At 37.2% G+C, this 24,634-nt stretch overlaps 1 protein-coding gene across 1 annotated transcript in view; it reads right to left on the bottom strand.

Moving 5' to 3' along the window:
* Nucleotides 1-1,170: 1,170 nt before the first annotated feature.
* Nucleotides 1,171-24,634, bottom strand: part of LOC143672585 (fatty acid desaturase 2-like protein FADS2B) — a 31,943-nt gene continuing 8,479 nt past the window's right edge. Inside the window, exons 2-12 of the mRNA XM_077147179.1 lie at nucleotides 23,587-23,697; nucleotides 20,377-20,574; nucleotides 19,054-19,155; nucleotides 14,627-14,752; nucleotides 9,846-9,906; nucleotides 8,058-8,134; nucleotides 7,760-7,857; nucleotides 5,867-5,963; nucleotides 3,931-4,010; nucleotides 2,565-2,690; nucleotides 1,171-1,222 (exon numbers count right to left, since the gene is read on the bottom strand). Coding sequence (XP_077003294.1) covers nucleotides 1,171-1,222; nucleotides 2,565-2,690; nucleotides 3,931-4,010; nucleotides 5,867-5,963; nucleotides 7,760-7,857; nucleotides 8,058-8,134; nucleotides 9,846-9,906; nucleotides 14,627-14,752; nucleotides 19,054-19,155; nucleotides 20,377-20,574; nucleotides 23,587-23,697 — 1,128 coding nt within the window. The remainder of the gene's footprint in view (nucleotides 1,223-2,564; nucleotides 2,691-3,930; nucleotides 4,011-5,866; nucleotides 5,964-7,759; nucleotides 7,858-8,057; nucleotides 8,135-9,845; nucleotides 9,907-14,626; nucleotides 14,753-19,053; nucleotides 19,156-20,376; nucleotides 20,575-23,586; nucleotides 23,698-24,634) is intronic.

Raw genomic sequence — 24,634 nt, 5'->3', positions numbered from 1 at the left:
TAATTAAGAGACAAACAAACCCAAAAGAGTTTTTTGGTAGAGAGTTTGGAGCAAAGAAATGAATGCTTACTGGTAGGATTTCATATAACTGAGGTAAACCAACAGTGTTGACTTGCTGGGAACTGGTGTTGGAGGCTTGTCCTATTGTGATTTCATTCCCTGCAGACTGAGGTCAACTTAAACTATGTCTCCCAGGAATAGATAAGAAAAAGTAGACACTAGAATACAGTAGTAGGTACTGAGAGGGTCCACTAATTTTTTCCAGTGTTGGTTTTGGTGAGATCACGCTCATCCTAAAATAAGCTAGAATAATGCCTTGACACAGCCTGTAGTCTATGAATAGAAAACAAAGATCTTTCTTTCATTGGGGTCACCCAATAATATGGTATAGTAGTTCTTCTTTGGTAAGTAGGGAATAGACGGCCAAAATTCATCCAGTGTAGACTTCAGAAGAACATAGGATACTCTTTATATATAGAATTTTAACCTGCTTGATCAGTTGCTACTGGCACTGGATTCGGGGAGTTCCTATGAATGACTTTACAGAAATCCCAACTTCTTCCCTTGAAATAAAAATATATATGCACACTAATTATACATATGCAGGTACAATAATGAGAATCCAAAGTGAGTATTGAAATATTTAAAGAGAATTTAATGTTCATTATATTCAATTTTTATGGACCAAGAAATTTACAAATTTAAAGAGAAATCAGCAAAAAATGTGTGCACAGCAAGTATTTCTTAAGTACATGGTTTCTTTCTAAGAGCAACTGCACACTTTTCCAACATACCCCATCAAGATTTCTTTTTTGGCCCATTTCATCCATTTCATTGGCAAAACTTTTACCTGATTTCTGTAATTATGCCCTCTTGGCAGAGATGATCTGACTAGTATTTCTTGGTAGGACTAAGTTCCAGAATCGACTGAAAAACTAAAACCATCAGACTCTCATTTCCCTTTTATCCCCCTGGCCAAAATCATCTCTGCTTCCTCTGTTTCTTAGAGAAAGACTGTAGGAAGGAGTAATCATATTTCCTTGGGATTTGCATTCCTGGCACTCTTAGGTAGGCCAATGGCACTGATATGTAAGCAGAGAAGAACTTTCGCACCTTCACCAGCCCCCTTTGGAGATGAGATTAGATGAGCATTGAAGCTGATATTCTGTATCATGTCTCATAGTAAACTTCTGCCCAGAGAGCTGCATATTTCTTCAAGGCCCTGTGGAAAGAGTAAACATAATAATCAGGAGGTGAGATTCAAACGTTAAAGGAGGCCTCTCCAAGGAACATTTGCCCCAATGCTTGTTTAAGGCAACTTTGTCATTTTCAGCTGTATCTGGCTCCCAGCAGAGGAGTCAAATACTCTGAACTGTTTTTTGTAGTTAATTAACCTTTTCATTAAGGATGAGACTGGGTGTTTTTCCTTCTGTAACCTGACTGTCACCTTAGGTTTTTCTCCAGTATTATTAAAAAAAAGAAATTTCTTTGAGCATTTACCTGTACACCATTCCAGCTATATCTACCTATTCAGGCTGTTTTACAACATGAAAGATATTTTTTTAGACTCTGTGAATGCAACAATGAATAGGACAGAAGTGGGCCCTGTCTAATTGGAGTTCTTGGTCTAGCTTGGGAGACATATGCCCAACAATTTATTACCCCTTATGTTATCTAATAACTATTAAGATAAAGATCATGAATGAAGAGAAGCAGGTGCTGCAACAGATATAGTGTTGGTAATCAGAAAAGACTGATATGAAGAGAAGACATTTAAAACCAGCCTTGAAGAGTGAATGGCAATTGACAAGGTGATGTAGGGGGAGGTTACAGCTTGGAAGAACATTGCAGGCAGGTTGCATCAAAGGAAATATGTTGGCCAGGGACAAGGAGTTTTCTAATAAAGAAGAGAGGTCAAATACCTGGCAGGTACAAAGGCAGGTGGAGACATGTCCTGAGTCTGAAGTTAGAACTGTATGCCTCGTTCATGATTCTCTTTTTTTCCCCCAAGAAAGAGAAATCTTATAGAAATTTTAATTTCTCCACTTGGAAAAAAAATGCATGCACAACTGACTGTTAATCCAATGGGCTCAAGGTTCTTTCAGAAATTGCATATGAGTGCCTAAAAGAGGAAGGTGGACTTTCAGTACCCACAGACCCACAGTTTTGGTAAGTCACTATAGCTATGTTCACACATTGCAGTTCTGGCAGACCCTACAGGTTTAAGTTTTCAACCCCAGAGCAGATGATTTGAGAGTCCCTTCCACCACTTAAATTCTAAAGACACAAAAGGCCATGTGGGTGAAAATCTTAGAAAAATCTTCAAATCTAGTAAGGCAGTAAAGTGTATTCCCATGAAGTACCTACATAGGAAGTAGGTAAGGGGGGTTATTGCCATCATGGTTGTTATTATTGTTCCCTGTTGAGCCTTGTGTGCATGTGGGTCAAAGAAGTGATCCTTAATCAATCACTTTTGGATGAATGCTTCAAAAGCCAGTGAATACTCTTGGGATCTGCAGGGAAGGGCAATGAGAGGTATGAGCTGAGAGAGAATATATTATTACCTGGGGATATCTCCAAATGCCTTTAACAAGGACTTATTCATGTACTGCAATCCATGCTTCTCACAAAGTGACCTCACCAGAGGTGCCACCTTGTAATAATTATGTCGTGGCATCGTGGGGAACAAACTGAGGAAATAAATGAGAGAGGTAAAAAAAAACTTAGACTTAAAAAGAAACTCAAAGGTGTTTTCTTTTCCTATTGCCAAGTAAAATCCTATCAGTAATACAGACCTAACCTTGACCTTGCTTAATAATTTTTTTTTTCTGGGAAGTTAAAAAACTCTGGTCTGAACACTATCATCATAGTCAGGTAACACCTGCATGAGCTCTGAGGGTGGCAAATATATGGAAAATGATAAGGGAATAAATTCTACACCCATTAAATGTGCTTATTTTTGGCCAGGTCAAATAAAGTACATAGAGTTATTGTTCACTTTGAACTCTCTAAAAGAGCTGGAGATCTCTCTCTCTCCCTTTAATTTTTCATGTCCTACCCCATGAATAGATGAGTATTTGATAAGTTCTAGTCATAGTTTAACGAGAAAGGTCCTAAGGGACAATAAGAAGTGAGGAGATGCATGTTATTTTCCAAAGGTTTTCTATTCATCAGCCAGATCACCTTCATGTGTTTTAACCTTGCCTTTGATAAAATATCAATAATAATCCTTTCTTGTTTTGCTGAGACTCTTAAAAACCAACATAAAGGCAAAAACAAGAAAATCTAGAAATAGGTATAAGACCTCTTTCTTTCTATGACTATCCTAGAAATGGCTATACAAAGAGGATCCAAGAAAAGGTCTTCCTTCCCTGAATATTCTGGAGAGATTGACTCTCAAAGTTTCTCTTTTATTTTCTTTTTCTTTAAGAGAACATATATTCACCTAACTAATCCAATAACTAATTCATTGGTGAAGTACCACTAGATACCATTTAAAATTCTCCTCAGAGACTGGATTTCATTGCTGATGATTTTGTAATGTCAGTTCTAAAGAGATAAAAACTTAAATTAAATTTCAATGCAGTTTCAACACAACTTGGCTACCAAAATGGTATAATTTTTCTTGGGTTTAATCTATGAACCAAATGCAAAGAAAACAACTATCAATTTCTAAACCCTTGGGAACCTGGAAATTGAGTCACTGGTACTTTTCCAATATTCCACTCCATCTACTTTCAATTGTCATGCCTCCTTCATTTCTTCCTCCTACCCTTACCATTGAACCTTCTAGGAAGATGGAAACCTTTGAAGGATCCTGGCTCATTTTTTTCCTCTGAGACCCTGAGGGGTCTGCTCTGGCCTTTATGGGCAGGGGACCTGTTATAAGTGACTGTTCTTTCTTTTATCATTATCTGTTTTATTACTCACTGGTGTTCAATTTGGAAGTTCAGATGTCCAGTGAACCAGTCATTGAAAAAAGACTGTTCAACATTACAGGTGGCCAAGACCTGCAAAGAAAAAGGCTTACATTAGATATAAATGATCAAGCATCTAATAAAAAAAAGTTGATTTTTTATTCTATAGATCATTCAACCAATATTTAACATGAACATATTATGTATAAGACACTCTGAGGGATATAAAAAATACATTTAATATCCCAAGTCTCAAACAGATTAAGGACAAAAAGACATTTTGCTAAGAAGTATCTCTAAGACAAGACCTATGAAAGAGTATTTAGGAGTTGAGGGGACTAAGCCAGTAGCAAAACTTGGCTATGCAAAAGACTAAGGAGTTGTGACTGAGGACTGGGTGTTTGGTAGAATTTGGTAGGTGACAATGGGACTGTAGGAATTAGAGTCCTATAGGGAAGACTGGGAACACTTTTAAATGAAGGATAAAGCATTCAAGTGTTCTAACAAGGGCTCTGTGGATAGAAGTGCATTTCAATGTAAGTGGCTTCTTTTGTAATCTCGTGTCTTTAACTTTGTGCATTTAAAAAACATTATCTTGAAAAAAAGTTCACTAGCTTTTCCAAACTGCCAAGAGGACTCATCATACAAAAATAATTAAAGATATTCATGAACATCATCTTATTCACACACTTTCAGGGTTTAATTCTAGCTGGAAGCTGGTGCTATTTTGAATGTTATTTTTGAAGTGCTCTATGCCAGTGTTTCTCAAAGTGCAGCTCAAAGAATCTTGGGGTTCTGAAAGATGCTTATCAGGGAATACACAAGGTCAAAACCAACATCTTAATACATCTAACACATTTTTTGCCCTTTTCATTCTCATATTGTCATCCTTGTACAGTAAAATTTTCCAGAGGCTCCTAAACATGTGATGATATCATCACTCTGACATTAATATGCGTTGGACTTATTCTTGTTATTTTTAAATGGATAAATAAATATTTGAAAATCTCCCAGTTTTAATTTCAAATAGCAATGGATGTAACCTACATAAATAAAAGCCTTTAAGGTTCTCATAATTTTTGAGTGTAAAGTGATCCTGAGACCAAAAAGTTTCAGAACCACTGCTGTACATCCTCCAGAGGCTCCACTGAGTTGTAGGTGTCAGTTTGGAGAAGGGATTAGGAGAATGACTGGCATTCCCTGTCAACTGTAACATGATTCAGTGGAGCAGGCATTCACTTAGAGTGTAAAGATGTTTGGGGATGGTCCTGACTGTTCAACATTAATGGCATGTTTGGAGAGGAGCCCATTTCTCCTCTTGCTCTGCTTTATCTTTTAAATGAAATGAGACAAATCTCAGGGTCCTTCTAGATGTAAAATTATTCTGTAATTCTTGCAGTCTCACATTCACGTGGTGGAGTGCCATCCTTCAAGAGACTGGGTCACGTGGGGTTTTGAGGAGGGCTTAGGAAAACCTTTCTGTAAAGTGTCATGCAGTAAATATTTTAAGTCTCTGTCACAGCATGACTTTGTTGTAGCATGAAATCAGCCACATAAATATGTAAATGAAAGAGCATGGTTATGTTCTAATAAAACTCTATTTACAGAAACAAGCGAAGGCTGCATTTGGTCCCTAAACTCTATCTAGTCTCCTGATTCTCTGATTCAGAGCAACTACTCTGAAATAAAACTGTCTGGGTCTAAAACCTGCCTCTACAAGTTACCAGCTGTGTGACCTTGTGCAAGTTACTCAATCTGCTTGCACCCCAATTTTTTATCTAGAATGTGGGAATAATCATACTGCCTATTTCATTTAGTTATATGCAAAGCTCTTAAGAGTACATGGCTCCTGGCAAGCATTTAATAAGTGTGAGGTATTTTGTTTTCAGTAACCAGATTGTAAAGCAGCATAGTTTAATGAATCTTACCCTAGGAACAGCATCATTTACCTGAGTGCTAAACCAGTCCTGGTTTTCCTCTGAACTCATTTTCATTGGTATGTGGCTCATCTGGGTAATATATGCAATCCAGGGACTTTCAAGAAACCTTTCAGAGGATAAAAGGAGGAATTAATGACTCTGTAAAATTTCACTTCCAATAATTGGGCATGTATAACCTCTGGCAGAGCTGGCTGAGAACTGGAGGTCACAGAAGGAATTTAAAGTTTCCAGTAAAATTCAGGTGGTTTGCTTTCCTCCTTGGAGAGCTATTCCAGGCTCTTTATATAGAGAATGACTTATTTGACATTTAGCTTCATGATCTGCCCTACCAAAAAAATTGAAAGAACAGTGCCTCCAATGTTTGCTTAGCACTAGTGCAAATACTGGAGAAATTAAGGGCACATGCAAAGTAGTTAGAAGACTGGTATTTCATCATCAGATAGACCCAAATTCAGGTTCTGGCTTAGTCCTGGCACTCGCACGGGCACTTACCCTTATTTGCTCTAAGACATTGGAGAAATGACTTAATCTCTTTGAGCTTCAGTTCCTTTAGCAAAAAAATGAAGATTATACTACCTACATTACAAGGTGTTTTGAGGATTATATCAAATAAGATAACATATGTTAAGCCTTCAGCAAAGAATCTGATGCATGTCTTTACTATTGTTTAGGATTTATAATAATAATGCTTCAGAATGGGGGAGGATAAATAGGAAAGTACAAGAGGATTATTCAGTCAAACGATGACAGTCTGAAGTCATTTTGATTTGGTGAAAATCTCTAGCCATGAATAACTTTAAAAAATCCCTATTCTCCCATTATCTCTGGCAGAAGTTATGTTGTTCAAATGCATTAGAATTTTAAAGGACTTGGAGATCAGCTGGAATGGTGCAATCATGAGTTTAGCAAGTGAAAACAAATGGAGATTGGGTAAATTCTTCTTACATGCTGTTTTTCTTGTTCTAAACTTGGCATGTTCTAAACTTCTAAATCATCTTGACTTGCTAATTTGTCTCAGATGTGTTGACTGAGAGGCCTAGCATGGGGTAGCAGGTTTATATGTGCTAGATCTCTTACAAGAGAGACTTCTGAAATCATCCCCTGACATTAAGGGCTCTAAAGTCATGTGATCCAAGTTCCTTTTTGCCTTTGGTATATCCCTCTAATTTGAATGGATAAGCAGGATTTTAAAGCCACTTTTAAAAATTGTCTTGGGCAGTGTAACGATGGCTCAGGCTCAGTGGCAGAATTCTCACCTGCCATGCCAAAAACAAAACAAAACTATAAAAAAAAATGTGTCTTTAGATTCTCAATATTCAGAGTGCCTCTAGGGCAAGAACTGATGTCTGACTTTGTAATTCATGAGAAGTGCTGAATCTCAAGCTACCTCCAGATCCATTTAATTGCAATTCCCATTTTAATACTTTAAAGTCTCAGAAGCAGTGCATTTGGCCATCTCCAAGCCCTTATCAGCTTGGATAATTCCATGGTTTGGGTACAACTCAAACACGCCAAGGCAGTGTGGAAACAGCTTTAGAGAGTTAGGAGAGTTTTCACTAGTCAGGTTTTTCTCTCTCTCTCTCTTCAGCTCTTTTTTTGTAATGTATTGGGATTCAGACTATTTGGGTTATAGTTCAACTCACTCAGTCACTCCAGTACAGAGTCATTCTAAGACAGCTTTAAGCATTCTGTTCTAATTGAACACAAGACTGTCCTTGATTAAACCAGATAAAATAAAAAAAATTAAGTAGAAGAGAGGGAAGGGGACCCCAGTTTTCTTAACTATTTGCTTTGGAAAGCCTTAGTTGCAGAGAGTGAGGCATGATGTCATAATCTTCTACTAGTCATAATCAGCTCTATCTGATTTATGGGAATAAGAGAACAATATTCTTGCTTCCTTACTTGACCAAAAATATGAGCAATATCGTTCCAAAGATTCCATAAAAAGGGCCAAATGTGATGAAGTGGCGGATGTAAAAGCTGCTGACCCAGACAATATCCTGAAGAGAGAAAAATACTTGAAAGTTACATGCTGTTAATACAAATACATTTCTTCTTTATTGAGTTGGGGTCCCTTCCCACATGCTGATTAAGTCTTAAGCTCTTCTACTCAGGGAAGCTACACATGGAAGCTATCAAACATTTTCTGTTCCCCTTTTCTACTTGGTTTTGGTTTTAGAGAATGAGAGAAATTACTCACTGTCCAATGCTTTCGAAGGTACATAGATCGCATCGATTGCAGGTTGAAACATACTGGCATGAATAATGGAACTGCAACTGAAAATGAGCAGAAAAAAGAGGGTGAGTAAATGAGCAGAATGAGACCCATCACAAGCCAGCAGGCACCAATCTCCTTACCATGCCATTCTAGAATACTGCCTCTGGGAAGGAATGCAAAGTGGAGATTCTAGAGCCATATACTGGACTCCAATTGAGCATTCTGAGTCTCAAAGGCTGATCAAAAAATTGATGTAGCCCCCCCAAACCCAGGAATTCTGTTGGTTATAACTTCAAGTTCAAACTCTGTCTAGGAACTAGGGAACATTTAGAGATTTGAGAACTTTTAATGGAGATGTCCCAGAAGAGCTTCTCTGTGAACTTTCCAACTTTTCAAGGGCTATGGAATACTTAAGTCCTCACAGTCTTGGAATTGGATCCTATCATAATATATTGGGGTGGTAGAGATAAACAAAATGTAGTTATATCCCACCCAGAGAGTTAGTTACCTGCATCTCCTGCAGGACCAACAAGGCTACCTGAAAACAAAGGAGTCTCAATTGTACCTGAGATGCTAAAATGGTACTTGAAGGACACAGTGAGACAGCTCTTGGTGTCAGCATGGTCTGTGAGGCAGGCATTCAGTAGTGAATCTACACAATTCATTCATTCCTAATGAGCTAAGGGCATGTCTCAGGACTTGCTTACATGGAGGTAAAGACATACTACTCAGGAAAGTTTGGGAAAGGAACTCCAACAGTCTTTTTCTTCTGTGACTGTACATCTATTTAAGTTAGGGATCAGCTACCTTACAAAGTAGGACACAGATATTCTCACCCTCTTTGTTTATACGAGAGAAGGGGTGAGAAATTGGTACAAGCTGGGGGCTCTTGAATTCCAGCAATGGTCAGTGCAATGTCTCAAAAAATGGGCTGAAAATTATTCTCATCAATCAGACCACAGGTGGCCACTGGTGACCAACACTTGGGACATCAGATCTTCTGTAGAAGGGTTTCTAAACCTCGATACTATTGACATTTTGGGTTAGATAATTCTTTGTTTTGAGGGGGCTGTACAATGTTTAGCAGCAAGCCTAACTTCTACCCACTAGATATCAATACCATTATCCTCCCTGCCATTGTGATAACCAAATGTTAATGCCCTAGACACTGACAAATGTTCCTTGGAGGACAAAATCACACCTGGTTGAGAGGTATTTGTACATGGGAAATATTTGGGTCTTTTCCTGATTTTGGTTTCTTTCTCAATTCTGCAAACATGTTTTGGATGAGCAGAGTTTGGGGCTTCTTGAAATCTTTCTGTCATGATTTTGGATATGAGCAAAGCATGTTCAATTACAATGTTCTTTTATAGGTATTGGAACTACTCAGATACACATATTCTCCTTCAAACCTGGGTCCAGGTTCATACATATTTTAAAATATATAAGTCTTTGTCCATCAAAATAGTTTCTACAGTTATATGGAAGCCATGGTAGAAGACAGCTTTCTTCTACTCAGACAACCTGCAGTGCCTTTTGTTCCCAGGCTTCTACCTGAGTGATGAGATGGCTGTTAAAAATGATATTCACTGTTCTACTTTCCTGTTTAGTTCTTTGCCCCAGTCAGTCTGAAGCAAGACAAGCTGCTTTTTTCTGTATTCATAAGACATGGGTTGGTCTCTTGTGAGAGGATACCAGTCCTGTCCTTTGGCTGGATGACTATTTGCCTCCAAATGTGATGATAATGTACATGGTTCCAAGGAGACTCACCCATGTAGAAGTACAGGTGCTGCTTTTCATAGTCGATATATTTGATTTTCTTCTTGCCATACTGAGTGGAGAAAGAATAAAACTAATATAAGAGACAGCACATAAGTCATTACATTCAAAGATATGTGATGATATTATATATATATATACAATCCCACTACTTGGAATTTAATTTATTTTCTACACCCCCCCAGTTACTTTAATATGTCCTTAATTCATGAAGGTAAAAAAACATCTTAACAGGAGGTACAGAAGTAATGGCTAGAACCTAGTAATTTATACATTAACTCAATAAATGCAATGCAATTCACATCTGCTTTATGTTTTTGCTGCATGTTCACTCAGTTACAATACTATGGTGAATGATAGATACATGCTTACTGATACTTTTGATATCTTCCTGCCTACATGTAGATTTCTTTTTGTTTTCAGTCTGACTATGGGTTTATCAATTTTATTGATCTTCTCAAAGAACCAAGTTTCAGTTTCAATACTTCTATTGTTTTTGTTTGTTTGTACTCAATTTCATTTATTTCTGCTCAAATCTTTGTAGTTTATTTCCTTCTTCTTACTTTAGAATTATTTTGCTGCTCTTTTTCTTGTTCCCCAGGTATGCACTTAAGTCTTTGATTTTACTTCTTTCTTCCTTTTTAATGTAGGCATTTAGGGCTATAAATTACCCTCTCAGCACTATCTTTGCTATATCCCACAAGTTTGATATATTGTATTCTCCATTTTCATTTGTCTTAAAGATATTTATTGACTTCTTCTGCAATTTCTTCTGTGATCCACTGATTCTTTAAGAGTATGTTGTTCAACTTCCATATATTTGTGAATTTTCCAGTTCTCCACCTGTTATTAAATTCCATCTTCATTCTATCATCAGAGAAAAAGTTTCATATACTTGTAATCTTTTTAAATTTATTGAGGCTTGTTATGTGGCACAACCTGTGGTCTATCCTGGAGAATGATCCATGAAAACTTGAGAAGAATATATAACTTGCTGTTTTGGGGTGCAATGTTCTGTATATGTTTGTGAGGTCTAGTTCGTTTATCATATTATTCAAGTTCTCTATTTCCTAACTGATCCTCTGTTTAGATGTTCTATCTATTAATGAGAGGTATACTAAAGTCTCCAGCTTGTAAAGATGTCTATTTCTGTCTTCAGTTTTGCCAGTTTTTACCTCATTATTTTGGAACAACCTGGTTAGGTGTCTAAATATCTATGTCATTTCTTCTTGGTGGATTGCCCCTTTTATTAATATGTAATGTTCTTTTTCTCTTTGAACAGTTTTGAGTTTAAAGTCTGTTTTGCCTGATGCTAGCATAGGTAATATCAAGTTCTTTTTTTTGGTTACTGTTTGCATGGAATACTTTTTTCCAACCTTCCAATTTCAGCCTATTTGTATCCTTAAGTCTAAGCTGAGTCTCTTGTTGATAGCATATAGATTGCTCATATTTTTCAAATCTATTCTGCCAGCCTGTGTCTTATGATTGAGGAGTTTAATCCATTAACATTCAATGTTATTACTGTAAAGACAGTACTTACTTCAACCATTTTATCCATTGGCTATCATATGTAATATCTTATTTATGTCTCTCTTTTTACCTTTTTAATTACCTTTCTGAAGTCTTCATTTCTACATTCTTCTCCAAGATTCTCTCTCCTGTCTTTTCCTTTCAGCCTGCACAACTCCTTTTAGTATTTCTTGTACAGCATGTCTCTTGTTAATGAAATCTATGTCTGTTTATCTGTGAACATTTAAACTCACCCTCATTTTTGAAAGACAGTTTTGCCAGATAAAGAATTTTTGACTGGCAGTTGTTCTCTTTCCTCATACCTTGGTCTTCTTGCCTGCATGGTTTCTAATGAGAAATCCAGTTAGTCTTATTGAATGTCCTGCATATTTGATATATATACTTTCTCCTGTTGCTTTCAGAATTCTCTCTTTATCATTGGTGTTTGATATTCTGACTAGCATGTTTCTCAGAGAAGATCTATTCAGATTTGTTCTTTGTGGAGTATTTTGCACTTCTTAGACATGGATATCTAAATTTTTCATAAAGGTTGGGAAATTTTGGGTTATTATTTCATCAACAATTCTTTATGCCCCTTTTCCCTTCTCTTCTCCTCTTGGGACAACCATAACACATAAGTTTGTAAACTTTGTGCTGTCATTCAATTCCCTAAGACTCTGTTAAATTTTTACTAGGAAAATGCAAGGAAAAAACACTTTTTTTCCCTTTTGCTTCACTAAAGGTGTTATTTCTTGGGCTGTCCAGAAGATGGTGCTTTTCTGCAAACCTTCCCCTACATCAGAGGGAGTGCAGTTTCTCAACCTCTTTTTGGCAGTGTTGAAACAATAACCACAGAAGTTCTTTTTTCCCACAGGCTAGAACAGCAATTGAGAAGAAACTAACAGTCCAAAATCACATATTAGAAGCCATGCTTGGGACTTGGTCTTGCACACCCCATTCCCGGGAAGGGAGCCTGGTCATGTGCTCATATCTTGGAAAACATAAGATTCTCTGCCTGTAGCAATGATAGACCATATCCAAGGCAATCTTTGAGGGCAGGAGCAGTTGACTCAAAGTTTTTCTGCAATTCTCAGTCTCGTTTTTCTGCCCTTTTCTGGAATGCTATAATGTGTTTTCCAGACTCTAAAGCCACAGAACCATTGATTCAGACAGTTTCTTCCTGTACTTTTCAGAGAAGAACTGAGGACTGTAGTCCCCCTAACCCTGCCATGATGCCATCTTGTTTAAATTATAACTTTCTTTTCTTATCTGAATAACAAGGTTGTCCTTTCTTATTCAAATAAAAATCTCATGGTGATGAAATAACAATACCTATGTAATCATTGCAGTTAATCCCATGCCACCACATATTTAAATGGTGGGAAATATGGGAGACAGATTAGGTAGAAAATGCTTGGGACTTGGCAAATTTAGATGACAGGGTGATTTTGAGTATCACCAAAAAAGAGAACCTTATATCTTTCAACATATGAGCATATGATCAGGCACCTAGATATTCAATCAATGCCTGTTGGAAGAATGAATGTTTTAAAAAAGTGATTGAAAGACTGCCAATAAAGAGGGAAGAAAGGAAAAGTTCAGGGTTCAGCAAACTTTTTTTTTAAATTGCAGAAGTTGTAGGTTTACGGGAAAATCATACTTAAAATACCAAGTTCCCATATGCTTATTTTTCAATGTGGAGCAACTCAAAAGTCATTTGAGCTTAAATGATTTTAGATGATTCTTGCAGACTTTGGAACTATCTTATATAGAACCTTAAGGTTCTAGAAACATGTCCCAAGAGCAGCTACAGAAGTTGAAATGGTGGCCTCCACCACTGATGAAAATACAGTTTGTGTATTGAATATAGCTCTAAAGAATATATCTCAGTACAGAGAAATAAATACAGAACATCTCATTAATAATCCTTTAAGTTGACTGCATGTTTAAATGATAATATTTTGGAGATATCACATCATAAATTCACTTTCAAAAGTTGTTAGGACATTTAAAATGATATGCATCATTTTAGTTTGCATTATTTTTAGGTTGGAGAGTATCAAGCTGCTTCGTGAACTTCAGTTAGGCAAACCTCCCTTGTTCTGGGGGGAACAATTAGATAAATCAACATGCTACAATTCTAGAGATGAACATACAAATCTACAAACAATAAGGATATCCAACTTGTTGTGGAAGTATTGTCAAAAGCATCTGGTGTGTGATCATAGCTAAGGATTTTATATTTTTAAAATCTGGGCAAGAGACTTTATTTCTTAATTCAGCTAGAGAAGAGGATAAGCCTCTCAAAAATATATTCTGGAGAAATCTGTTTTCAAAGAATGGAACACTTTTGAGTTTGTGTGTCATAGGTTTAGGTAGCAACTTGGCAAGCTATACACCATTATTATAAAGTTCTATTTTATTCAAGATGGAGACATCACCTTCTTCATATTAGCTAACTCTTAAGATTCAGCATTTCCCTTTTAGAAAAAGAGACATATTTTTCTTTGATTATACTTATATCCCTTTTGTTTAAGGAAGGCTCTTTCAGTGAAAGCTTTTAATTCAAATAGTTCATTACATGAGAGTTTGGAGTGGAAGTTTAAGGGAATCAGTAACTGAAAAACTCTAGATAGGACTTTTTCTTCTTGTTTTTCTGTTGTCCAAGAAGTCCAAATTATAATGAAGTAGACATTGTAGGTGTCTTTGGCTGTACTTCATATATACATGAACCAAAATGAACATGAGCAATAGTATCTCCTCTAACTGGGTTAGAATTAATTGAGAAAAATAGATATTTGGAAGTTCATGATCTAGTGCTTACTTAGTGTAATGACCTATCTTCTCTGGGTGAATGTTTCTACATGTCACTGTCAAACATGGAAGAGTCATTATCTCCCTCAGTTACCTAGTTCCACATTGTAATGTTGGCTTGTACTGGCTCAGAGGAAGTGAACAGGTATTGAGCAGGGTCATGAATTTCACCCAGATTGTTCAAGGACAGCAGTAAGTGTTCTCATATTTCCTCCTTTGGGAAGTTCAACTGGACAACATTTAAGATCACAGTCATATACTCTAAATCTCCTTCCAGTCTTACAACCCGTGATTCAGTTACTTCACTTCTATATCCTGGATCTACAGTTGTAGAGATGCTCTCAAGTGTGCTTGAATCTGGAATTTCCTACTTCATCTTTCCAAGACAGGCTGGAGGCATTTCCAGGAACCATTTTGCAATTTTATGCTGCCCAGGAGTCTAAATGTACCTTGACAGATTGTGACTCTCCAAGCAGAAAAAATGGGCCCAAGTCAATGTCTGGATCTTTGAGATAGATGTTTGGTTTTGCATGATGTTGGAAGTGTCGGTAGTTCCACCAGTTTGCTGACAAGCCCTGAGGAGAAGAGAGGGTTTCATTAGCTTCAAGACTTCTTTCCTGTTATACCCTCCATTGTCAGAGTTTTCTGCATGCAAGCACAAAGTCAAAATAGGATATCCAAACTTATCAGTCTTGTCCCCACCATTGGGTCAGAACAATTAATTCATCAGAGGCTCTCCTAGTCTAAAAACAAATAATTCTCGGGCCCAGAAGATAACTTCAGGCTAAAACAACTCTTCTTGATGAAAATCATAAAAATCTGTTGAAATCAATTTTTTTCTACCTTTTGTTTTATTTGATCCTCATTAAAAAGAAACAAAATGGATAACTCAGCAAGTATGTAGGGCAGAGATTATTATACTTATTCTGCAAAAAATAAACCTTAGCTCTGAGACTTAAATTAGTTCTGGGGTAAAAAGTGGCCCCAGGTATCCTACTTCAATAAGTATTCAAAGAATCATGGATCTGAAGTGATCTCAAGATGGGGAATTGACTCAGATTTCCATGTCTCAAGACCTCAATGCTCTCATATAAAAATAAACGAAACAAAAATTCTTTTAGCTGATACCAGGCTTGAATCATTTCTGACTAGGTTGTTTGTGGTTTTCTCTCAATAAATGTCTGCTGGCTTATATAGGTGAAAGAATTTGGAGGCACATCAACCCAGGTTCATATATTGGCGCACAAATACTGGCTGTGTGGTTTAGGAAAATTCTCTATCCTTTTTGAGGCCAAATTCCCTCTCAAGTAAATACAGTATAATGATGACATTTATCTCTATTAGCAGTTTTGAATAAAATATGAGACTATGTGTGTAAAATATTGGCACATAGGAAATATTCAATTTCTTCCCCCTTTCCCTACTAAGTTAACCAATCATGAAAAAATAAGCAGTAATATTAGTTTCCAAATTGTGCATTTGGATCTGGCAATAACTAGACTATACAGGTTTTCTAATGTGATGGTCACTAGCCACATGTGACTATAGAGGCCTCAAAATGGGGCTAGTCAAGTTAAGATGGGCTGTAAATGTGAAATACACACCTGATTTTGAAGACTCAGTACAGAGATAGGAACACAGAACAGCTCATTAATAATCCTTTATGTTGATTGCATGTTGAAATGATAATATTTTGGAGATATCAGGTCATAAATTCACTTTCAAAAGTTGTTAAGATATTTAAAATGATATGTGTCATTTTAGTTTGTATTACTTTTCAGCTGGACCATGCTGGTCTAGAATATATACATCCGTGGTAGAGGGAACCAGGTATTTTTGGAAATCTCTATGCATTAGCATGGTTTTCCCATAGTTTTTCTGGCAGGGTTCTCAGCCTGACCCCACCCCCATCAGCAGCGCTATTCTCTTATCATCTCTAACAGTCTTCCTAACACTTTTCAGTGGAATCCCTCTCTCCAGGCCAGATCTCTCTCCCGAATCTCATGCCTGTATGCACACTTTTTGAATTCCCTTGAGATTTCTCATGATATCTTAAACTCAGTTATTTTCATCAATTTAATTTCCCTTTTTGGGATCCATCACACTCCATATTTCTTCCATCAGATAGCATACCACCCATTCACTCCTTCACTTGTGCATTCATTCAGTCACCCATTTGCTGTTTGTTTTGAAGTGCATCCCATGTGTCAAATACCAATTGAGGTATTGTGAATACAAATAGGAACATTATAAAATAAAGCTCCCACATTTATGGAACATGAGATTGAATGGGAGCAGTAGACAAATATGAACTGTGTGATGATCAATGATTCTCTCTTTCAGTTAAATCTACTGAGATTCAAAGTTTTGGTCTCTTCCACCAGCTGATTGTACCCTTTTCAGTAACAACTACCTGTTGCAGTTGTAATGATGGGAGATAGGTCTTAATTCACCATGCATTGGGGAACAGATCTCAACAGCTCAAGGCCCCAGACCTTAGAACAGTGGTCAGCCAGCAGAATAATTATGCATGTCCTCTAAAGCAACTGCCTGGAAGCTTACTTCCAGAGACAGAAAAAGAGTAACCCATGGGGAAGAAAAGGATTATTAGCTTCATGTAAAACTGGTTACCCTGGGTCTAATTCTACTCACGAACCAATCTAAGTCATACCTCATTTCCAAGTTAGGCCCTTTCTTGATGCAGTATAAAGAACCAAAGCTTTGGGCTGGAATTGATTTAAGTTTAAACACCCCACTTGGCACTTGGCCATCTACTAGGTTTATGACCCTGGATAAATTCCTAATCTGTAAAATCGACAAGGTTACCAAGGGGATCACAGGAAACAATATGTTTGATACTCCTTCCCCTCAACTGTTTTAGAGTATAGTCATCAAAACAGGATAGGCCAGATTTTCTAGAAAAGTATTAATTTCAATTATTCTGCCTCATTATCCATGTAAGAACATTTAATTGTTATAGTTTTCAATTTACATACTGGTTCATCTGTGAAAAACATGCTACAAGGGGTCCATTTTGATTTTAGGATTGAATACAAGTCCAAAAAATATGCATGCATTTCATGGTTTTGTTTTCAAAAGGGCTCTGTTTATTGTGCAAACAGGCAGACCAGGCCACATATATTTTTGCACAGCTAGTGAACAAAAGCTTCAAATAATCTGAGTATCTGTGCCTTTTTGAAGAAAGAGGTCAACTGATGTGAAATCAAGTTTTAAAATTTTTAAATTATAATGGGGGTGAGGCTGTTTATATTACACTTTTCTTTGTCACCTCTTTCAGGTGCATCTTTCCTCCCCACAGGTAATTTTCTCTTCTGCACATAATGGAATCCTGTACTTATGTAGCTCATGAATCACTACAAAATGGCCACATTTGATTTGTTTTTAGAGTCATTTCCCATTTTCTAACCTTATTCACAAGTCATCGAGGTTATATCCATTTCAACTAGTGCAAAATTGTTTCTGAAGACACAATTTATATAGCTACATACAAATTTGAACCAGTGGAGAAGAAGTTGTTTTTTAAAGTACCAGCAAATGTGGAGATGATCTGCAATATTCCACAGCCTGGTACAAAATCAACTGCCAATTACCTCTAGGACAAATGAGTCTTACCTGTCATAGCTCTGATTCCTCAGAAAAGAAAAGGGCTTGTTTCACAAGAACAAGAAACTGTCTTTGCTTTTAGTTTGTCATGAAGATTTCTGAGTGAATCAAAAAACATCTCATCTATCTACCGTCATGCTAGTGGGCAGAACAGGTATTTTCCTGTTAAATGAAATGTCCCATAAAATGAACATATATTATTCATCTAATCATCTTGGAGGATAGACGTATTTTAACACATAACAAGAACCAACTTCCTGTTATTTAATCTACTTAAGCTTCCATGTGAAAAAAAATAGATGAGATTAGGTAACCAATAGACCTCCTAACTCAGTGATGCCCTTACTTACGGTTTAGTTCCCTATCTCCTTAATACCACCATGACTGGACATTTTTCTTTATGATTTGCATCCTCATTTCATATCTGGAAAGATTGTTTCTAAATTAATGATAACTAACAAGCAATGATTATTTCTTATATGCCAGAGAACTGGGTTAGCACAATGCGTGAATACCACATATAACTCTAACAAGAGGCCTATGAAATTGTCAGAGCAACCACTAGATCCTGTACTGTTGCCTTCATTCATTTGTTCATTCATTTATTCATTCCTTCATTCATGCTTATAGAGGGTCTATTATGTGAAAGGTGTTCTGCTGGGTATTGCGTTGCAGTTGTGCATGAAACAGTGCTCCTGCCCTTTTGGATCTTAATTTAGGAAGAAAAAAGCCACCTGCCATCATCACACCTGCTTTCTCCAGCAGCCTGGGTTTCACAGTTTTCAACTCTTGAACAAAGCCGTTTGGTCTTCCCTGCATGCTCTTTCTCTTTCCTTTGAACTATTACCCATTCTCCCACATTTTTTCCTTTATCTATTCCTTCATAACCCAACCCTTCTAGGACTAATCAGGCCTTCTAGGGATGCTCCTAGATCCTTAGCAACAAGTGCCCAGATTCATGCTTTGAATATTCCCAATTATGACTCTCTAGTGCACACCTTTATTTTGAAAGCTACAACCCTTCTCTTGAGGGGTGGTTTCTTAGGGTAGTGAGGTGCCAGGAATTGGGCAAAATAATCTGTTGGGATAAGGAAAAATATTAGAATTTCTTAGAAACATTTTTTCCTGGCAAACATTGGGAATTCCATTTTAGTGTATATGTTATAATATTATGTACATATGTTATCTTGAAACCACTGCCTGCAGAATGACATTCAAGAAATTCCCATTATTTGGCATGAATATTCTGTACCAGGAGATGGCACATCAGAAATTTCTGCATCAGGTGGTTCCACTTGCTTTTTTGAAACATGGTAAGATGTCCTACATCATGCTGCAAAAAGGAGCTCTGGACCTAGGAAAGACAAAGTCATTGTTAGAGAAGTTGGGAATCTAAGAAGCATTCAATCAATGAGATTAGGAGGGCATTCAGGAGCCCATTTGAGAAAAGTAGGGGACTTGTTTTGCCTCAAGCCATGTTTACTTTCTTTTTCTCATACTTGTTCTGTACTTTTGCACAGGTCTTTCTCTCAGCCTAGAAATTTTTCTTGTCTATGGTTAAAATCTTCCCATATTTGATATTTGGCAGGTTACTCAATAGTTCTGAAACTCAGTTCTTCACCTTATAGGTGGAGATAATATCTGGCTCATAGGGATGATGTGCAACTTAAATGTGTGTAAAATGCTCTGCTTATGCTAAGCACCAAATGTTTCCTTTTCTTTTTGTTTCCAAAAGTCAATTTTCAAGAAGTAAAGCAAGTTGGCTTTTCAAAAACAGTTAATACATTTCTGAAATCTGCACACACATGGCTGCTAATTCTTGACCCAGTCTTATCCAATCATTCCAGTCATAATTAAATGCCTCTTTCTGCTCCAATGGCACATAAGCTATTCCCCTGCTTGAGTAGCATACTTTGTTGTTTGAATGACTATCTCTCCCAGTGGATGACCCTTTTCCCAAAGTCAAGGACATGTGAATTTCTCTTTGTTTTCACAGCACAGTATATTGTGTTCAATGAAGGCTGAATTCAGAGATTCATATTTCATTCAAAAAAGATTAATCAAATGCCTTGCAACATGATTGTTGTTGTATTGTCTTTTGCAGCAGAATTCATATGTTCTTATTCTTATATAATAAGATGTAGCCTCTGCCATTGAAAAATCCTTGGTCTGATGCACTGATAAATGTTGGTTGGTTAATGAATGAAAGATAAGGAAGAGGATTTTATAAGCAAGGACAAGTCACCAATAACTGAACTTGCCAGAAAAAAAATGGGGCTAATAATGACAGCTAACATAAATTAAATATGTACCATATATCAGCCATTGTGTAGGCATTTTATCATTAACCTATTTAGTTCTTCTCAGACTAATTCCATAAGGAAATTACTACCCCTATTTTACAGACAAGGGAACTGGGGTCTAGTGAGGTTTGGTAACTTGCTGGTAAGTAGTACATTGGTGACAAGCTTGCCAGGAAGTGTCAGGCAGCAGCTGACACCAATCTAAAGAGAAGAGAGAAGAACGTCTGAAACTTTCCCCAAGGCTACTTCCTGGGCTTAGGATATTTCCTCACCTGAGAAACTGTCAGAAGAAGAGAAACAAATATTGTAACAGTCCAGCCACTGCCAAAATGGCACAGTGTTAGCCAAGCTAGGGCTTCCAAAATTAAGACCTGAGCCAGGTGAAGGAAAAAGAATCCCATGTTGGCCTTGAACATGTTCATTGCTTCTAATGACCTTCTCAGTTCTTGGAAATCTTCCACCAACTGGGACTGTGAAATAAATATACAAGAAAGAAATCAGTACCTTCAGGTGAGAGACAATACAAACCAATGTATTAATAATAAAACAGCTACCATTTGCTGAACTATTATCATATACTAGACACTTAGGTTGCTAAGCATTTTAGATAAAAATCTTAGTAATTCTCACAAAGTAATAAGACTAGTACTATTATTTTAGAGCAAAACAAAAAAAATTATATATTGTACTGAACTCTTATCTGTGAAAATGTCACCTGATTTAAGACCTCTCTCTCCAAAATGATTGGATCACTTGGCCAGAATTAAAACCAAAATGCACTGAACAAAGAAACAAAATCTTTGAAGAAAGGTTATGAATTTTTTTCCAGAGGAAGAGAGAGGTGAATAGTTATTTGTAAACTGTTTTCAAACTGTTCTTATGGAACTTAGTTTTTTTTCTTTTTTTGGAGGGGGTAGAGAGTAGCAGTGTTGGTAGACAGATACACAGCCTTAGAGTTGCCTTCTCAACCATAGTGTTATTCAGGAGTTGATTGGACCTCAATTATGCTTTGAAGATCTCAATTATCTAAATGGATCTATAGTTACCATAACTACTTGTAAAGTTTACACAGTACTTTCCAAATCATCAGCTGTTAATATGTGGAAAAAGCTCTTTCATAGAAGATGGTGGGAATAGAACAGTAGCATTCATTAAGATTAACTCTAAGGATGAATTATCTGAGAGCTGGTCAATAAATCCCCAGCAACAAGACAGGTTCCACATTGGTATGAAAGCATGTCTGCTAGTGGGAGTGGCCTTGTATGTGTGTGCTGTGTGTGTGTGTTCATGTATAATGCTAGTGGTTTATATACTTGACACATGGATCTTTTGGTTTAATACTATAATCAGTTTGAAAATAAAACAGCTGGGAAAGTGAACAGAGAATGAGACAGAGTACAGAGTTGCATAGATTTAAGAAAAAAGAGAATTTTTTAAAGAGCTATATTAATAATTCTAGAAGCCAAAAATTGATTTCAAATTTCACTGCTGAAACTTTTAAGGGAACTGGTAAAGCCTGGGAAAAGCCCTGATGGCTTTATCTGTCAAGCCCCCATCAGCCTTGGAATTCTGTGGCCATAAAAAGAAATTAATTCATCACCTCTAGAGAGCATCTAGCCTGGTTATCTTTTCCAGCCCATTTATTGTGCAGAGTAGGGGTCACCAAAGTCCAGAATAGAGAGTGACTGGTTTCAAATCATCAGCAAGTCAGTGTCAGACCCTGGACTTCAATTTATGCCCCCTGCCACTCTGTCATGTGTTCAGACATTAAATACATAAGTATTTATGTATTTAATGTATTACATATATGTATTATATTATTTGTATTATATATATATATATAAATATTCACATAGACATGCCAAAGAAAATTTATGATAAAACTTTTACCCCCAGAGAACAACATCCTTTTTGATAATGATTTATTACAGCTCTCAGCCATTAGTTATTAGCAGGATTCTCCTTTCCCTACAGAAAAATTTTAGGAAAAGCAATTAATCTATGCAACTTCTTTTAACACAGGGTGGCCTGAAACAAATGATGGGGACACATCTGGAGATCTATAAATTACTAGTGCCCCTTTTGAGCTCATGATTATAAGATTTAAAATTCACTGAGCATTTCCTATATGCTGTGTGTGAAATGCCTTTACTCTTTCAATTATCTTCCTATTGACTCTTATGATGTTGGTACTAGTATTGTTGATATTTTACAGGTAGAGAAATTGAGCCACAGAGAGGTATCATAACCAGTCTAAATGCATACATCTTAAATGCCTGGTCTGGGATGCATGTGCAAGCCATCCAAACCTCAGAGGTCCCTTTCTGGACCACCAAGCTATGTTGCCCAGCACTCAGCATGGGGGCCTAAAGTGTGAGCTGAAGTGTTAGTCTCAACTCCACACTAAAGTTGCGAGCTGAGCTGAAGTGTTAGTTTCAGCACTGCACTAATGTGTGAGCTGAAGTGTCAGTCTCAGCTCTTCATGTAGCTGGTACTATGTTCTCAGATTTGACCTGCTTTGCGTGTGCATCTTTTTCCTCATTTCTTAAAATGGAAATAAAATTGTTACTCTCTCTGCCTGACAGGTGTATATGGATGAGCCCTGTGTACATATAATTTGAAAAGACTTGAGAATCATACAAATGTCAGCTGCTATGAAAAGTGAATTGCTTAGTGTGCGCCATGGTGCCTCAGCAGGCAGAGTTTTTGCCTGCCATGTCAGAAACCTGGGTTCATTTCCCAGTACCTGTCCATGTAAAAAAAAAATGAATTTCTCAATATTAAGTACAATTCTTTTAAATATCAGGCGAAACCATCCAAGCAATTTTCTGCCTGATGAAGACCCTGTTCTTTAGGAGACAGTATTTTGTGTAGCCAAAGTATTAGAGAAAGAATATCAACCCTTCTTGGGAGTTTCAGAGGGTTTTGGGGTCAGAGAGAAGTGATTTAGAGTTCCAGACCTCGGGCCTACCAGTTTTAGGACTTTCACAAGGATATAATTTCATCAAAAACCAAAAGAGCTATAGTGAGGACATATTTGCATCTTTAATTCAGCAGTTATTTATGGAGTTCCTACTACATGTCTGATAGTGTGCAGGCCCTCAGAAAACAGGGATGGGCCAGATAGTCAGCTCTCACAGGTTTAACAGGAAACATAGACATTAAACAAATAATTACAAGCAGTTAATGAAAACTTATATGTATAATTTGCCTGGCCCAAAATAAACATGTAGAGTCATGGGATTACTGTTTGGTGCAGAGCTAAGAATTCCACTTCTTTGTTTCACAGAGATGTAAGAGGTATGAGGTTCTAACGGGAATGAAATTGTTTCAAAATATGTGGGATTCATTCATTCAATCTATTTCAGCCCCACCCAAGAATGATGGTTGGTTTGTCACACAGAATAATAAGTTGACCTCGAAATATGCCTTGCTTGTCACCATCCCTCCACACACATTTTGGGTCCTGAGATCTTACTCACATTTTTATTTCTCTCCTGGTTAGGCTCTCCTGGGGAAAGCTCTCCAATAAGCAGTGGCTCAAGGTACAGCCGTACAATGTCAAGATTTAGGTGCATGGCCCTGAAGGCATCCTGTAAATCAGACAGATGAATTAGAGCCTTAGATGAGATGTGCATTTCCACAGATGTGTCTCCTTACTTACCTCATCCTGGGAATCAGCATGGGACTTCATGATAGAATCTTTGCTTTTAACTCCAGGTAGATGTTTCTAATGGATTGATCGAAATTACCCTTGGAAATCTTTTATGAAAACATCATAAATCCAGTAAGGTCCCCATACTGGAAGCATCACTTCACTGGGCAGGTTCAGCACAGTCAGGTTATCTTCTAGCATTGGAAGAAGTCACTGTTTCTTTTATTGAGCACCAGAAGAAATAGTTAGGTTGAGTTTATGGGCCATGATGAATCTGAATAATGGCATCAGGCTTACTGTGGGCATTGCTCTCCCTCTCTAAGGCATGTAGTGATGAAGACAGGCTATGCAAGTCATATTTCCCATGTAAGGTGGCTCTTGGTTCCTGACCACGTCCAGAGAATGAGACACTTGAATTAAATTATTTGTAGAGAAAGTAAGTTGATGATGAGAGGAAGACAAAGGCATGAGGGAATGTGGAAGCATGACCTTTGAGCTTCATATTATGGTTGGCTAAGTTTGACACTAAAGGAGTCACATCTTTCTAAACAAAATGTTACAATGGCCTGTGCAGGGACTAGTTATAACCAAGTAAGGAGTTGAGATGACCAAATGTATTTTTGGACCTGAGGTCCGTATTCAAGAGCATTTCCAGGTGGCTATGAAAAATGGTGGTGGTTCCTATATCATGCTTACTTTGAAAAGTGAGGCACAGCATACCCCATCCCATGGATTTAAACTGTTTTGAGGGAAGAAGGACTTTACAAGAGGGAGATGCTAGACCCCCTAATGATATGTCATTGGGGATCTAAATGATTTAAATGAAGAAATATAATCAAGACTATCACCTGAATATCAGTACAAACTGATCCAAG

Source organism: Tamandua tetradactyla, chromosome Y, assembly GCF_023851605.1.
Source record: "Tamandua tetradactyla isolate mTamTet1 chromosome Y, mTamTet1.pri, whole genome shotgun sequence".
Taxonomy (NCBI): Eukaryota; Metazoa; Chordata; class Mammalia; order Pilosa; family Myrmecophagidae; genus Tamandua; species Tamandua tetradactyla.
The sequence above is the reverse complement of the archived record's forward strand: the minus strand, read 5'-3'. Positions and strand labels throughout refer to the sequence as shown.